Here is a 17,702-nt window from a genome sequence, read left to right on the forward strand (position 1 = left end):
ACATCAAGCATAAAACTGGCTTAAAAGAGTTCGTCAAAGATAACATAAATGTGAGCTAAGGACAAGCACTACATCAAGAATAGAGATAAAATGGTTATTATAGTAGATTAGGATTTTGGGCTAATGGACTAAGTGGCCACATGCACTAAAGACTCAGAGGCATTACAAACAATTAAGGGCCAAAGATAGTGGATGCTAATGGATATATATTCCATAGAAGAGTTAGATTAAGTTTATGATTGGATTGATAAAATAGCAGAAGACAATAGGGTGATGATCAAGTTGTACAAAGATATCTAGGATGTAAAGATTTGGACTCTTGATCAAATATTGGAAGTTGATAAGTATTATAGTGCAACCAGTTTAGAGATTTTTGAAGATGACTCCAGGACTTGATTATGTTCAAGTTAAGTAGTGGCGCATCAAATTTGAGCTTTTTTTGAGACTTCATCCTTAGAAGATGATGTTAAGTATATTTTCAGGATTGGGGGAGCACTCATAGAGTTAAACTCTAAATTGGAAGCTTTTATAGGGATGAGGCAAGAGGTTAGAAAATATTGCCAAGAGATGAGAACAAAGTATCAATCTTTGGACTTTTCTGATACCCTAGATATCACCACCACTATTCAAAAGTTCAAAGCAAGACACCCATACATTGTTTTGGTAGAAGGGTCATAGAACCAAGAAGTTGGAAGCTAAATTTTTTACACTTAAAAAAATTCTATCAATTTGGTCTTGTCACCTAGAGGTGTGGTAGTGCGAAGGTGTGAAAAACACTACGGTAGACTTTTCATGGGGTGTGCAAAAAATTAAGGTGCACAAAATAGTAAGGTGTGCCAACAATTTTCATCAGTTGTGGTGGTGCCAATATTTAACTTCCAATTCCCATTTTTGAGCATTTCATACACCAAAAAAGTATTTTGGCAGCAATTTAACTAGTAGAGACTCATTGTGAAGCTCATGCTTGACTCTAAACAAGTACCAACAACTCCTAGATTGTCTACAAACTTCTTTCTTCTTATTTTCTTCTTATTTTATTGTTTTAAAATCATGTAAAGCTGCATGCACTCATTAATTGATATAAACAAGGATGGAGACCTACTTAGCACCATTTAGAGAGTTAGTTTGTATATAATTAGCTTTATTGTATAAGTTTTAGCATAGTGTTTACATTAGAAGAGATCTCACTCTGAACACAAAATAAGGAGAGGGTTTCTTATAAATACATGGATGTAATATATACTCTAGGCTAATATTTTGATGCAATAATAAATGCTATTGGTGCTCTCATTCTAAGTGTAGTAAATCTTTGGCCGAGTATGTTATTTTTTTATGAATTTGCATTCATGAATAGTAATGGTGCCAATGGTTTAATTATGTTATGATAATTATGCAATCTTTTAGTTTGGTTGATTTTTTTATGCTAACAAATTATGTTTTTGTGACAAATTTGAGAAAGGATCACTAATGTTCTTGCATAGTATTTTGTCTCGTGTGTGTACACTTTTTGTAGTTGCATGATTTGATGAATCATAAAACATCTTCAATTTTCACTAAATTTCACATCAACGATTGCATCAATGGAGTTGAGGAAATGCTACTCCTAATTTCATTAGTTTCCTACCAGGTCCTTTTGATAATTTAATTTCCAAACATGTTGTTTCTTTGGCTTATGTTCATTAGGAATTTTCCTTTTAGTAATTTGCTTTAATCTCTCATTACTCTATCCTCATTATTTTCTTTTTGAACATGTGGTTAAAATAGGAATTGATGTAGTTGCATCGATTAGAAACTGAATTCATCATAAAATAGAAAAATAGAAAATACTTTGGTTTTGTGATTAATTTTCCTCAAAGTTATGCATAATTGACATATACTAGCAAAGGCCTCCTTGTGAACATTCACATTTATCTTTGTTTGAGCTGCCTAGTGGGTTGAAAAAAATTCATATGGAACCTTTGATTTGGTCATTGATCAACTTTTCTAGAGAGATATTTGTGACAATTTATGTCATTAGAATAATTCCAAATGACCACTCAATAGAAATGGTTCTAGAAGGAGGGCCTACAAACTATTCTACCAAAATAATGTGTTGTTTCACAATTTTGTGAAACTCACAATTTTATTTTAACAATATGTTCATATTCATAAGGTGTGCCTATCAAAAGATGGTTTTTTCACCAAGGCACACTTTTCATCAAGGTTCTCTAGGATCCATAGTGTGCTTACCCAAAGATGTGCAAATTGGATGATCTTCACCCACCATCTCTCTTTCAATGAGCATTGAGGTCTTTGCCCAACAAACATGAGTTCTTGGAAATCAGTCACTTTTGCAAGCCTCATAACAACAAAGGGATGCCTAAGCTCTGACCACTCACATTAAAAATTCTATCATCATCATCTATTGCACATTCTACTTCACCCCCACTTATCATTCCACCTAATTCTCCACCAATGCAAAGTCAGCCATTGACACCTCCACCTATGGATTTCTTTGCAAATGTGGTAGATTTACCAATCAACCTACAAGGTAAACTCAATGATCTTCCCATGAACCCTAAGAAATTTTTCCCAAGGTTCATCTACACGGAGACATGGACAAGGAAATATCACATCAACATTTTCAAGGAAATATGCAAAATAAAACAACTTCAACAAGTTGTTTTACACAATTGACACCTCCAGCTATGGATTTCTTTGCAAACGTGATAGATTCACCAATCAACCTACAAGGTAAAATCAATGATCTTCCCAAGAACCCTGAGAAATTTTTCCCAAGGTTCATCTACATGGAGACATGAACAACGAAATATCACATCAAGGTTTTCAAGAAAATATGCAACATAAAACAACTGCAACAAGAAAATGTGGTCCTTTATCTATTCCCATACATGTTGGGAGAGGTTTCATTTAACTAGTAGGTGAATTTTCCATTGGGAATGGAGGTTTCATTTAACTAGTAGGTGAACATTCCATTGGGATCCATTCCAAACTAGATAGCTTTCGAGAAGTTGTTCTTGGATTAATTCAAGGAATTCATCAATTTGGTCATTTTACATTACCAGTTCATATCTATCAAGAGGGATCCAATGAAGACTATCTCCCACTTCAATCATCATTTTTACATGGCATACCAAAATTTGGAAACCCATTACAATATACCAGTGAGGGCTTCAATTTAAATCTATTTGAACTTTATGGATCAGCTCATTGTTATCTTTCAAAGGAGATTATTTGCTATAGACATTGATACTCTACAAAAGGTCTTCAAAGAAGCACTCACCTTCACTAAATAGGCTAAACCCAATGGTGGGGGCATGATAATTCAAGCTAATGCCAATACAATGGTACCACCATACCCTGCAGGAGCACAAGTAATCCTAACCCATTCATTTTATTGAATCCAGTCCCAATACAACATGTACCTTCTACCTCAACTCCAACTATAACTACCCAGGGTGCAAACCTCCTCAAGTTGCTTTCTTCGAGAAAACAGTTACACCATCCACTAAGGAAAAGATAAATGTTGCCACTGAGCTAGACCAAATGAAAAAGACCATGTATTAGATAACCAATGACCTAGCCTATATTTGGTTATCATGGGAAGAATAAAAATTTCCAAAGAGCTAATGTAGCCCCAAACAACAATGGTTATGATCAAAGTTACAACAAGCATTTAGTGGAAATAATGTTGCAAGAAATAATTTCAACATGCTAGACCAAAATAATGGATTTCAAAGGCAAAATTGACAATGGAATACTCGTCCAAACAATGGGAGTGTCTCTAAAAACACCACTAATAATGCCCAATTTGTCAATAACTATCGACTTGATACAAACCAAAATGTATGAAATGATGGTGGCATGTTCTTCAACAAAAATCAAGAGATGAACCAGAATCTATAGAATGCTAGCAACGAGTCCCCTATTCAGGTCAACACAATATTGTTAGAAACTTATGATTCTCCATAGAATAATAAAATGGGAGACTCACCCAGTGAAGAATTTGTGTTCCTATTCAATCAAGAATTAGATCCTAAGCTAGCTGAGATGTTCACTTTCTGAAATGATAATTGAAACATTTACAACCTACATAACTGAAGGTAACCCATAACTAATGGAATCCCTTTAGGATTACAACCAACACTTCCTAATTAAAGGGTGAGTAATAATCTGACACATACAAGAGCACCCTTCTCAAGGAATAAAACTCAGACTCAAGAGAACATACCCACTATACTAAAGAATCCTTCTTGGTTAACAAAGAAGTATAATGCAATTGAAGAATTAAAAAGGACTCAGGAAAACATCTCAATGTATGACATGTTACAAAGTTGTCCTAGCCAAAGGGAAGCATTTTTAAATACCCTTGATTGTAGAAAAGAAACAACCAAAATTAGCACTTAGAAGACAGTTACTCCACAGATTAATAGCGCCAAGGCTATGTTCACTATGTACAAAGACAAAGTAGAGGTACCCCCTTTTTTGCTAATTCTCTGAATTTTTGGGAAAAATATTTATAACCACCTCATAAATTTAGGTACTTCATGCAATTTCATGCCACTTTCAATATCTCAAAGGTTAGGGATTACTCCACAACCTACAAAGTATGTTGTGATCCAACATGATAAAAAAAAAGTGAAAGTCATCAGAGCATTGAAGGATGTTCGCATATAGTTCACTATAGATCCCAAAATCTAAGATGTCATTGGCATCTAGGTGGAGATCCCAGAAACATATGGCCTACTTATAAGAAAAGAATGGACTAGGTTTTTGAGAGGATGGTTCTCAATGGATTTCACTAAATTATGGGTACCTTGGAAGGGATTTAACAACTAGATCAAGATAGACACTGAGCCAAAATTAAGGACAATGATCACAGAATATAATGCTCCTAATGAATTGTCATTTCTTCAATCATACATAGGATCCTATAGAGTGATGGCCTTTGATATATCCTAGATCAAAAAATCCAATGACAAGGCTACTACAAGATCACAAGAGCCATCCCCACAGAAAGAACTCGTTACTCAATTCGTAGACAGTATAGTTGAAAACATGCAATGTTGAGGAGAAGATGCATATCTAAATACCTTAATCCTTCCAGTATTTTGTAGGTTGCATCATGCAAGTCACTTACATTTTGAATGCTTAATTTTTTTGATTTGGTTGCCCGATTTTTTACTCAAATAATGCAATCTGCAACTATTAAAGTTATGATTGATATACCCAAATGTAATTTGGTTCACCTAAGTGAGCCCAAAGTCACGATATCCTTATGGAGGAAATTGAAGAATATTTTAATGCTTCATAAAGTGATACATCCTTGGATGATAGAGACTTATCCTCCCTTCCCAAAGAAATGATCAAAGTTCATAGAAGCAGATGCTTTGTGAAAGGTCAAGGTTGGGCCTTAGTAGTCATCCATCCTAAACCCCAGACTTCCAAAATCATGGAATTGATTGAAGAGTTTGAGGATAAACAAAGGGAACAAGAAATCCCTATGTCAAAAGAAACTACAAGTGGCCCATTGAGCCCAATGTGGGGAAAGATGCATTGGGTCCCAAAGAAACAATCTTTCAATGACCAAGTGAAGGAAAAGGTTTAGACAAATAAACACAAGTCAAGGAAAATGAATTGTTGGAAACTACAATAGAGACAATTTTATGTTGTCATTGATGTAAAACATTATTGGTAAGATAGTTTCTATCTGAGTAGAGTGTCATATCAATATGATCAATGAAGAAGATTTGAGAAGAAAGGCACAACAAAAGGACCTATAGGAAATGTTAGTTATGATGAACTACGATGAGCACTTGATCAGTTAGACTTTGACAAGATAAAATGATTGTTTTATGATAACCTAAATGGAGAAAAAAATTGTATTTAAGCCTATTAGAAGTGATCAAAGAAAGACCAAATGTGTAGGCCTAGCTAAGCAAAAGAGTAGAAGATTAAGGAACTTGAAGTTTCCCAAGTGATGCTAGTCTTTAATGAGCACAAGTATAAGCTAAGAAAATATAGTGTTGACCAAGCATCACTATTGAACAAGTGTCATTACATGTGTCAAATAGAATAGATAGTAGTGACTAAGTAATCCAGTGATGATCAAGTGTTAGAACACAATGTTGGTTGAGGGATAGTTTTTGACAGATTATGAGGAAATCATGATCTTCAATTGACATAGTTGATTTCTTAGAATATGTAAAGTGTGTTGAAGATAAGGATGGATGACTTGGAGAATTTAATTCAAGGAAAACCATATTTGAGAATTTATATAAAAGAATTCAAGGAGAAGTTTGGAGAAATTTCTAGAAGAGAAAAGAGATGAAGAAATGATGGAAGGATTTGATAAATCTGAACAAACCCTAAGATATATGGTGATGCTTAAGTGGGAAAAAATAAGAATTTCTTGTTTAAAGAGGTATAAGGGATAACCTAACAAGGTTGGAGAATTTTTTGATACTATTTATTGACAAACTTGAATAGGAGGCTGAGAAGAGTTGTGAAGAGGTGAAGTATGATTACTTGAAGGGTTGCCAGGAAGATCAGAGATAGATATGACAATGCAGTCTAGTTAGTAGATCAACATATGAACCAAATGGTGATCTATATTTAAAAAGTGAGTTGTGTTTGTCAGGTAAACCTATTGTTACTTTCTAGCCTTTATATTAGTATTGAAATCCTTTAATTAAGGTTGACCTAACAGTCATATCTAAACAAGGTGACATTGAAATGGAATGTTCTTAATTCCTCAAACAAGGTCACTCATAGTAGGGTGATTAAATCCTTTAACAAGGTCACATTTAATAATGTGCTTTTTAACATTTTACAAGGTTGGATCCTAACAGAGCTCACTTTAGAAGAGTGAAAAATTGGTGACACGTTACTAATGGTTTTTCCCAAATTGGGTTTCCACATTAAATCCTAGTGTCATACTTGTGTGAATGTCATTTGAAATGTTTTACTATTAATGCTTTATATTATGAAAGTTTGTTACTATTAGGATAATGGACAACAAGTTTATGGTATTGATCATTTTCTATAGAGGCTGAGTTAGGAAATGTTTATATCTAAAGTATTTGAAGTGATTAAAATTTTAATTGGTATGTCTAGACCTGAGGATAACTGATTCAACCCATATTAGTTATTCTAAATCATTCTAATAATTAGCATCAAAGTTGTTGGTGATTATATAATTATTTTTAAGGTACTTGAAGCTAAAGATCAAGATGTACAAAAAGGAGGTGCCAAGGTTGGACAAGGAGAACTTCCCAACATGGATGAGTTTGATGAAGTTGTGTCTTGTAGGACTTGGAGAAGGAGTAATAAATTATGTGGAGCTACCAAAACCCTTGACAACACAACAAAAAAAAGAGAAGAAAGAACACAATCAAGCAATGTTGGAGATTGCATCAACCCTAAGCTATGTTGAGTTTGATGACATAAAGGAGTGTACACCTACTAAGTAAATGTGAGATACACTGCAGACCATCTCTAAAGGAGACACAAATGTTTAGGGAGCAAAGTCATAAATCTTGAGAGGTAAATTTGATGAAATGAGAATGGTAGAAGGATAATTTATTTTGCAATACCATGGAAGAATCAAAGAGGTGCTAAATTCTATAAGAGGATCAAATAGAAATATTAATGATGAGGTTGTGATTAGCAAGGCATTGAGAACTTTACTTTCATTTTATGCTATTAGGGTTTTTGTAATACAAGAAATGATATGTACCCCTTGTAATAACCTAACATTGTAAGGTGTAGTTGGTAGGCTTATTGCTTTTGAATTGTCAAACTTTGATAATTCCACTCCTACTACTATTGAATATACTTTCAAATATCAATTGGTTCTTAGTAAGAAAGGAAAAAGAAAGTGTGTGAATAATGATAGTGATGTTTCTGGTGATGATCTTGGTGAGCTTGAAGGATTTATGGTAAGAAGACTTCCAATGGACAAAGGAAAATACAAAGGTAAACTTCCTATATTTTTGTTTTCATGTAACAAAATTGGTCATATTGCTGCAAGATCTCCTAATAAAGAAGACGAGGATGAGAAAATTGAAAGCAAGTAAAAAGGTAGAAGAGATTAGATCAGGATATAGAGTTTAATTTCATCACAAGAAGACCATTATATTTAATATCACTGGTGAACTAATTAGAAGTGGTGATCAGACAAGAGGTAACTTTTTCTATCCAAATTTATCTGATGAGACATGTTTATTTGCACAAAATGAAGATATATGGTTATAGCATAAGAGGTCATGTCATGTAAACTTTGATAATTTTGTAAGCATTAACAAGATGAAAAGAGTAAGAGGATTACTAATATTGAAGAAACTTGATAATGCTACGTGTAAACAATGTCAATTGGGAAAAAATGACTAAGTCTAGTTTCAAGGGAATGACATACTCATCTAATGATATTTTGGAATTGGTTTTGTGGACCCATTAGAGTGAAAAGCTATTGTGGTGAAAAATATTTCATTATATTTTTTGATGACTATTGTAGAACAAAGACGCAAAGCATCTAGTTCTTGCCTTCTTGTCTTTTGATTTGAAGTTTATAGTGTTCAAATAAAATATCTTTTTCAATTGGCCACATATTTGATTTGTTTGAATTTGTTTAGTTCAATTAATAAATAAGCATGATTTTTTTTCAATTTTTTAGTTAGATTATATTTAGAGGAAATTAACTTTTAATTGGAAATTTAGGCTTATAATGCTTCATAATGGCTTAAATTATTGCATTGTAAGAAGTTGTAAATAATGCTAACACTTGTTTTGATAGCTAATAAAATGTAGTAATACCCAATGACACTTACTAGTAGCTTATTATTATTTTTCTTTCTTTGTTGTTGGCTGGTTGATTATTGCAAAAATTCCTATTGTATTTGTATGTACCGATATTTATTTTCATATTTCCAATTTTCTCTTTCTCATAGAACAGCTAATCTTTGTTAACAAATGCATATTTATATTTTTTAATGATCTAAATGTCGTTATCATCAATGAAAAAACTTTTTCTACTAACATTTCCATTGTGCTACATTCTAGAACTACTGTATCAAATTACTAATTTTTTTTAAAAAAATTTAATCAATAAATGGCCAAGGCCTTCATTAATTTTATTTAAATTAAATAAAAAGTTACAATAGCTTATCTCCATTCAAACGGGCACTAGTAGGAAAGAACGGAGAAGAAAACCTCCAGTCTAGCTTGAGAATAAAATTACTTATTTTATAGGTTTAATGTTGTACAGAATTACAAAGGAGTTAAACTTGAGTAACCATTAAAAAACATGTCTCAAAATCATTTCAATAGTTATAGTAATGTCTATTATATTATTCAACATAAGCTATTAGTAGTCTATTTTTCCTAAGCATATCACTAATATAACATTCTAGTTTATGAGGCTTGCAAGCATTTTGTAGCAGAGATTCTTTTCATATGGTAGGTTGCACTTTATTCATTCTTCTTTAGCCTGCAATATCACCCAAAAAATAATGTTACATAGTTGTTGCTGACATATAAAACATATCTCTACTAATTCCTATTTATGATTTTTTTAAAATGTATTTGTTAGCTTACTTTATGACTTGCCTGAGTGTTCTACTTCAGGTTGACATGTATAATTGCATTGGCCTAGGTCAGGGTGAAAGTGCCTTCAATGCAAAGCTCTCTAAGCATGAATATGACATTGGATTTTTGTTGCATATATTCCTCATACTTGACGTTGTGGAGTCATGGGATTAACTGTTCGATCAATGTGTTGTCAATGAAGCATTGAATTGGCTATTTATTTTCAATAAGAAGCAATGTCTTCAAGTGTAACTTGTGCATATAGTTGACATCTTTCTTGCATCCAATACAATGTGTATTTTCTTCATCAAGAATTCCATATCCTTCAAATTTATGGTGGCAGTGTGGACAAAATGCAACAAATGGATTAGAGAATGGATTTTCAATTTTCAATTTTCCATGTTCCTGTTGCAAAGTGCAGGGTGTAAGTGTTGGTCACATTTAATAGAGACAATTGCTAGATTTTCATATTGCTTATATGTTACCTCTCTATTTTTCTGCATTATCTCATGTAACATTTGCAATGTCATTTTGTCATTTAACTTGCAAATAAATGTGGAGAGGCCTGTACGAAGTGTATGCTTTTTTTCTGTCTTTGTTACAATATTTCTAAAAAGAAATGTATGTGTTTCATTTCGAGCAAGATGTTCTTCTGCTGAGATGTAGTGCTAAATAAAATTTGGATGGATTTCTAGTTGCATAAAATATACATATACAGAGTTGACATGATCAGATGGATTATTTTCATATTCAATGCTTTATTGATTAGAATAAGTATAATTTGAGAAATAATTGCCATTAATTCTTACCTGTGCTCTGTCTTCCTCAGACTAACCATCCTTTATTTCTAGAATGTTGAGATTGACTTGCTTTTTTGTTGCAAACATCAATGCACCTATTGTTCCAATTGGGTAGTTGCTTGTGCTATTCAATAGGCTCCTTATTGTACTGTTGGGGATGAAATTGTAATCATTGCATATGCGATTGATTGTTTCCACTATGCTTGTTTCCTTTAGTACAATAATGCAGTCGCAATCACCTCTATCAAAGTCTAATTTTGGTTCAATGTCAAATCCAATAATAGAAACACCCATTCCTAGGATTATTTTGTTTTCATATTGTTGTACTAAGTTTGAATTGACACTGACTATTATTGTCATTTCTGCTTTATTATCTGTCAAATCTGCTCATAGCACTCCTCGTGTTTTGTTGACTTTGTAGACAACTAAAACATCTCCTTGAAATATGTTACCTCCTTTTCTTGCATTCAACTCTTCTATTGTAATGTAGCCAATAGTTTTCACGTTTGTCCTGCATGGACATGTATGTTAGTGCATTTTCCATGTGCATATAGAATTCTAAAATTGATGAAAGCAAGTAGATGTTACCTTTTTGTAGATTGTTCTTGCCTCATTTGTGTAGCCTTTCCTACTCTTTTGTTTGCATCCATTGATTTATGTGCATATATTGTGGATACGAGAAATTGGTTTAGTGCATCAAATTTCTTCTTACCATAGACATTTTTCATAATTTGTAGAATGCAATTATTGAAATTTAAAGTTTAATGTTCATATAGTAGTGAATAAAATTTGTTAGGTGGAATTGTTTTCAATCTAGAAAATGAATCTTGTGACTAAATTTGTATTTAAAGTTTTATGATACAATGAAGAAAATGTCATTTTTTTATAGTCATTGTGTCAGGTAAATGTGTTTTAAGAAATGTAGAGAAATGATCTGACCAATATGCCTCTGTTTTATGGATAAAGCATACATTTGATGTTGCATTTGACTAGATGTGATCTATGAGTGGCTTATTCATGCTATGTCTATGTTCAAGCAGAAATTTGTATTTCATTTGTTGCATATGATTATTTATTTGTTTTGTATTTTTTGTATTAGCTAGCATGTCAATGTAAAAATCTCCTAGAATATAAGTGAGTGCAGTTGGATGCATTTTGCAACTTAGAGTGTCTAACACATTTTTAATAGCTGTGAAGGGAGTATTTGGCCTTGAATAGATATTGCAAATATTCAATATATTGCTAGATTTTGTTATGGTCAATGTTATTGCTTCTACATGTTTTGATGTGTGACTTGATGATGTTTTTACATTGATATTGTTTCTTACTAATGTCATAATGCCATGTATTCCATGGTTGACGTGAATAGTGAAGTGTTTTAGAACAAAATTTTGCTTTATTGAATTCATGTGAAGTTCTTGTAAACATACAATGTCTAAAGACATAATTTCAATGTCATTGAATAAATCATTCTCATGAGCATGTAGACTTCATGTGTTTAATGTGCACAATAGTAAATGTTCAGTATTATTTGTACATGAAGCCTCATTTTCAAGTTTCCAATAGGCAGTTGTTTGTAAGCATTCCATTTCCATGTTTATTTTTGGATTTACATGAAAATGTTTTTGAGTGAGTGGTTTCACAAGATATAGGTTTTCTATTGTTTTCTGTACGTGATAATGTAGTATATGTTATTCCATGTTGTCTTATACTTGTTGCATCAAAAGCTAATCTTTCCATTGTCAATCCTTGAGATCTATGAATTGTGCGTGCACATGCTAATTGTATTGGAAATTGTTTTCTAATAGTAATTTTTTTTCTTGTTGAGATTTTTTGGATTGGTTTTGCAATTTGTACTATAGGGGTCCATGATTTCTCAATGCTTTGGTTGTAGTATTGTGCATATTTAATTTTTTGGAGATTTCCAATATTAGAATTGTTAAATTTGATCCAAACAATTTCTAAATTGTTGTGGTTTGTGTAATCTTTGAATATTCCATCTGAACCATTGACTAATACATCACTTGTATTGTAGTTTCCTGAGTATAACTCTATCAACATGTTTCATTTTAGTTGTATTTCAATTGGGAGAGTTGACGTATGGTTGTAGAGTCTTATGCCACTTATGTTGTCCTTATATTCATTTATGGCCCTTAGAACAATAACGTCTCTAGACATATTTGCTAACATTTTTTGGTTGTGTACATATACGTCATTTTTTCTATAGAAAAGGAAAGGAAGTGTCAGGTCATTTGGTATTGGTCGTAGGCATTGTTGGTTAAGATATGTTATATCATCCATTGTCTGTTTTGCCAATCGAATTCTATTAAGTATATGTATAAAATTTTGATCCTTTTGATGCATTGTACTATGCAATGTGTAACATTTGATGTTATCATTCCAAAAGTTGTAAGGCATTAAGTCTTTGTCTGTAGTTCTATTTTCAAATATTGAAGAATCAAGAATTGGTTGGGCTTGATATAGGTCACCACAAAAAATTGTGTCCAAATTGCCAAAATAAGAGGTTGGTGTGCGCATTATTTCTCTTAGTCATTTGTCTATATAGCGTAGGAATGTTGAACCCACTAAAGAGATTTAATCAATCAATATAACTTTGAGTTGTTCATAATGTTTGGACATTTTGTCTAGTGTGTCACTATTTAGTGGAAGAAATTTTGATTTATTGAAAGGAATATGAAATGCAGAGTGTATAGTCATCCCACCGATGTTGTATGCTGATTTTCCTGTATAAGCTACAACTATTCCCTTTGGTTTATCTGGGCTATTTTTAATTGTGTTGTTATATATATGCAAGAGTGCTTGATAGATCATATTTGCCGTAAAGGTCTTACTAGTGCCTACTCCACCAGTAAGGAATAAGTGAAGTGGTATTTTATTTTTGACCTTTTTGCAAACAATGTCTTTCACTATTGCTTGTTGTTCTGTATTTAGCATTTGTCAAATTTTAAAGTATTCATCATTATCAATTATTTCAGGGTGTTTTGCTATTTCAAAACCTATATATTTTGAATTTCTAATTTTGCTATATTTTTCAATTTGAATATCATCATGAATGTCATATATGTCATCTATGACAATTGTTTTATTTGTTTTATTTTTGTGATTGTTTTCTAATAATTAACTATTGATTTCTGTAGCTTCTTTATCAATGTCACCCCATGCTTGATTTAATTTGTAGTAGAATTTTGAACTATTTTGTCTTATTATATTTTCATGAAAAGTATATGCACTTTCCCAAGTTTTGAAATTTTCTTTTAGTTGAGATTCGTTACTTGTAAATGGTACGAAAAGAAGTAGTTGTTCTCTACAATAGTTTTCTAAGTCATTGTATTTATTGTAACTAATAAAGCGTATAATATTTTCTTTCTATTTTCATTTTTTATTTTTTCCTCTAACATTATAGTTTGAGACGTACTCAGCTAGGCATATGTTTTGTATACTATCATTGCAGTTTTTATAGTCGTCTATTAATGATTTTACTACTACATTTTTTGAGTTATCTGCTTCTTGGTTTAATTCTTAGGCAGATTTGAGTACAAATGCTCGCTTATTGTCTGATCTTCTATCAATGAAAACATATTTTCGTGAACTCTTATTAAGGGGAAGTGATAGAACTAAATGTGCAGCTTGTTGTGCTGACATTTGTTACAAATTTAGTAAAGCATTTCCTAATTTTGTTATCATTTTAACCATGTCTATATTTTCACTTTGGTGATCATCTCTTATTCTTTTGAATGCACGTGTCATAGACTTGTCAACCTTTACCATATATGAACTACAATACATGGCAACAACATATGCGTTTAACACAAATTGGGCATCTGTGTTAGCTCTCCATAGTTTTGGCATTTGTTTGCAGAAATTGTTGTTCCATATTTGGGAAGGATTTCTTTGAAGGAATATAGTTGGCTTGTCTATTGTTGATCGTAGTAGAATGATGTATTCACTCTCTGTTATTTGCAATTCATCAATTAACATTTGAAATGTGAAGGAGCTATTGAAATCTCTTTTTTCCAAAGTTTGAAAATTTTGATTGGTAGTTTTGTTAATAGTGGAATCTTTATCAGACAATGGGTCCAAAATCATTGTATTTGGCAAAAGCAGGATTGGGAAATTATATCTACATTTTTTGTACAAAGTTCTTTTTCATTGTCTAGTATGGTGATGTTTATGCAAATTAGCATATTGTGCTTCTAAGTTATCAGTATTGCACGTGATGTGCATGTTGACAAAGTGTACTATTTCATCTTTTTTTGCTTCCCATAGATAGGTGCATTTTCAACCCAAATCAACATGTGCTCATGTTCATTTCCCCTATTTTGAAATTCAGTCACCGAAAAATAATCTACAACTTTTCCAAATAGTGAATTTTCTAGAAATAATAGTTTTCTCAAAGCATTGATCCTATGTCAATAGTACCTTGCACATGTTATTATGTCTTTCCTAACAAGTATTATTTTGTCAATGTCATTGCATTGATATGTATCGTTTTTTTTTATTTTTTCTTGATGTAATTTTTGTAAATATTGGAGAGTCGACATTAGAGGCTCCCAATTCTCTTCTGCACTTGTAAAAGTGAGGAAACATGTAGGTGGCCCAAGTTGTCAAATCGTAGAAAATATGTTTTTTTTCAATTGATGCATATAGTCTGGGGATATTCAAGTTCTTTTGAAATCTACATATCCAATGTTTGATCTTAAAAAAAATTTCCAAATTTGGTTTTTGCTTTACATCTTTTGCGAGTAACTTGCGTCCTTTTAATTGTCCTTTTCTAATTCGTATCCATAGTGTCGATAAGACTTGATATATAATTATTTTTATGGCCTTGAAGAAAAGATTTGTTGTATGAAGTGAAAAATCTTGCTCGTAATGAAGTAATTCCCACTGTGATATTTTTTTATAACTAAATTTGTCCATTATGTCATTATTGCATGGTTCACCAAAGAAAAGGGTTGGAAAATTCATTTCTTCTACATACTTGTCTTTAAAAATACCAATAGGATAACAATTCTCAGTAGGAGCAATTTGAATGATTTTTCATCCATATTGTGGATGCATGTAGAGTCTGTGTATCCATGTATTAGAGAATTAGTTGGATTGTCATATTGAAGATCACTTTCAGTTTTACTTTCAGAACAACTTTTGTTTTCACAACCATTGTCTTCATTGTTGATATCTAATATTTCTATCCACTTTTCATTTATTTGTACATTTTGCATTTGGTAAAGGGTTGTTTTGCTTAAATCGAATAGAGCTTGCATTATTAAATATGGTCATACCATGCCTTTTTGAAATGCATTTTTATATTGCAATTGTCTTTTAAGAGCCACTGCAATTGTTGTCGTGTTTGATAGTGATAGTGGTAGAGCATTTTGAATATTGTATATGTTTACAGGGACATTTATGATGGAACCACTTAGTCCAAGTCGAGACTTTTTATATCCTAATTCTCAAATTTGTGCAAATGCAATTCTTAGTGAAACTAAATGTTCGTCTAGTTGTGTCATTTTTTGTATAGTTGGTAATGGCTTATTTTTTAGTATGTTGTGAGGAACTGCATATTTAGGTTTTTTTTTTTTTTATTAAGAGAATCGTTGCATATTTTACATATGTACTCGATAAGTAGTGGTATGTAAGATTTTGTCAAATTGTGGTATACAACTCTATGTTCCTCTTTGTATTGTTTTATATCTTTCTTGAAATGGAGCATTTGACAAATTGTGCAAGGATATTTTGGTGTGTCTTCTATTGTGGAAAAAAAATTATCAATTGGTGTCAAAGTTGTCTTAGTTGATTTCCTTTTACTATTTATTGTTCTTGTGGATTGTGTTTGTGCTTTTATATTATTTTGGTTATTGGTTAAGAAAATTTTAATTTTTTTTGTTTGTAATTGTTTGTTGATTAATGTTGCAAGCTCTATTTTTAATTAATCTTTTCACTGCACGCAATGTTATATTGTTTTCATTTTTTGCAATATTATGCTTATCATTGGTAGACATATTGTAGTTCTTTGATATTTTTTTTTTTCTCTTTCTCTGAGTGGTGTCTTGCCATTGTTTCTTATCATATTTTTTTAATTTGTGCAACTTAATATTATGTTGTTTTTGTTCTAAGATTGCATTGGTTAGCAATGGTTCAAAGTGCCCTGACAAAGGATTTGCATCATGAAATAGGATATTGAATGGAGTAGAATCAAGTTGGTTGTTGAAATCTAAATATCATTTTCCATAAGATACAGACCAAACACATATACAAATATTGAGCCACTTTGATATCCAATGTATGCAAAATATATCCCCCCATAAACCATTTTGTTTTGTCTTATTTGATGATTTTGCAGATAGACGCATTCTTTGCAAATAAGTTGTAATGTCTTCTATATTGTGAAGCTCTCTCAGGCTTTGAGGGTGGAGTTCATGGTTATAGGAATTGATAGCTTGCTCATCTCCATTTTGGAGGCAAGCAATGAAGAAATCTATTGTTCCATTACGAATTTCATTTGATGTATGTTGAAATTTTAGTAGATATTGAAATGTATCAAATAAACAATCACCAACATTGTATTTGAAGTCATGAGGCCTATATAAGCCATGCTTTAGAAGAGTTTTGTCAATGTTAGTTGAATGTACATTACAATTGCATTTCTTTTGGTCTCCTTGCATTATTTTTAGATGTTAGATTCTTCAATTTGTTGATATAATGAAGTCTTCTACTAATGAGTTTGATTTTTATTTTTCTTGATTGTTAAATTGCAAGTTGTAGTTTTTTGTTTATTTCAAATGTAGTATGTTGATACTTATGTTGTACATTCTGATTGTACACCATATGCTATAGGTTGGCATCCTGCATTAACTAGAAATCAATGTTTACATTAATGTTTCATTTATATTGGGTCACTTTATAAATAAAATATTTTTTGTACAAAATTTTGTTAGTTTACTCAAAAACTCCTATCATTTAAACATTGCTATTATACTATTTCAACCAATAGTACTAGATATATAGAATGTTCTGAATTATGGACAATAGTATTTTACAAATTCACTCATTTACACATGATCTATTACACTGTTAGTAATTGCAATATTCTACAAATTTTGATAATCTAAGAATACAAGGCACTATTTTTGAATTATTTAAGAAATATTTCTTTTAATGTTGGAAAATAGTGACTAGTTATAAGATTGGGTAATAATTGAATAAATTTGATAATCTAAGTAACAAAGTAATAACATTTCTAAATAAATTTTATGTCAAAGACATTGGAACAGTATTTTTTTGCACACTTCTACACAA

General features: G+C 31.7%; 1 protein-coding gene across 2 annotated transcripts in view; it reads left to right on the plus strand.

Moving 5' to 3' along the window:
• The window catches only part of LOC149543243 (putative CoA ligase CCL7), a 149,542-nt gene extending 139,542 nt beyond the window's left edge, over window positions 1-10,000 (plus strand). The window contains exon 6 of one of the 2 annotated variants that reach the window (XM_089798090.1): window positions 9,625-10,000. In XM_089798090.1, the coding sequence (XP_089654216.1) occupies window positions 9,625-9,759 (135 nt within the window). In that variant the 3' untranslated portion in view covers window positions 9,760-10,000. The remainder of the gene's footprint in view (window positions 1-9,624) is intronic. The other variant, XM_089798088.1, reaches the window with a different exon arrangement.
• Window positions 10,001-17,702: the final 7,702 nt, after the last annotated feature.

The sequence above is a fragment of the Cupressus sempervirens genome, chromosome 8 (genome assembly GCF_028749045.1).
Source record: "Cupressus sempervirens isolate cs-2001-9-10 chromosome 8, ASM2874904v1, whole genome shotgun sequence".
NCBI classification, from domain to species: domain Eukaryota; kingdom Viridiplantae; phylum Streptophyta; class Pinopsida; order Cupressales; family Cupressaceae; genus Cupressus; species Cupressus sempervirens.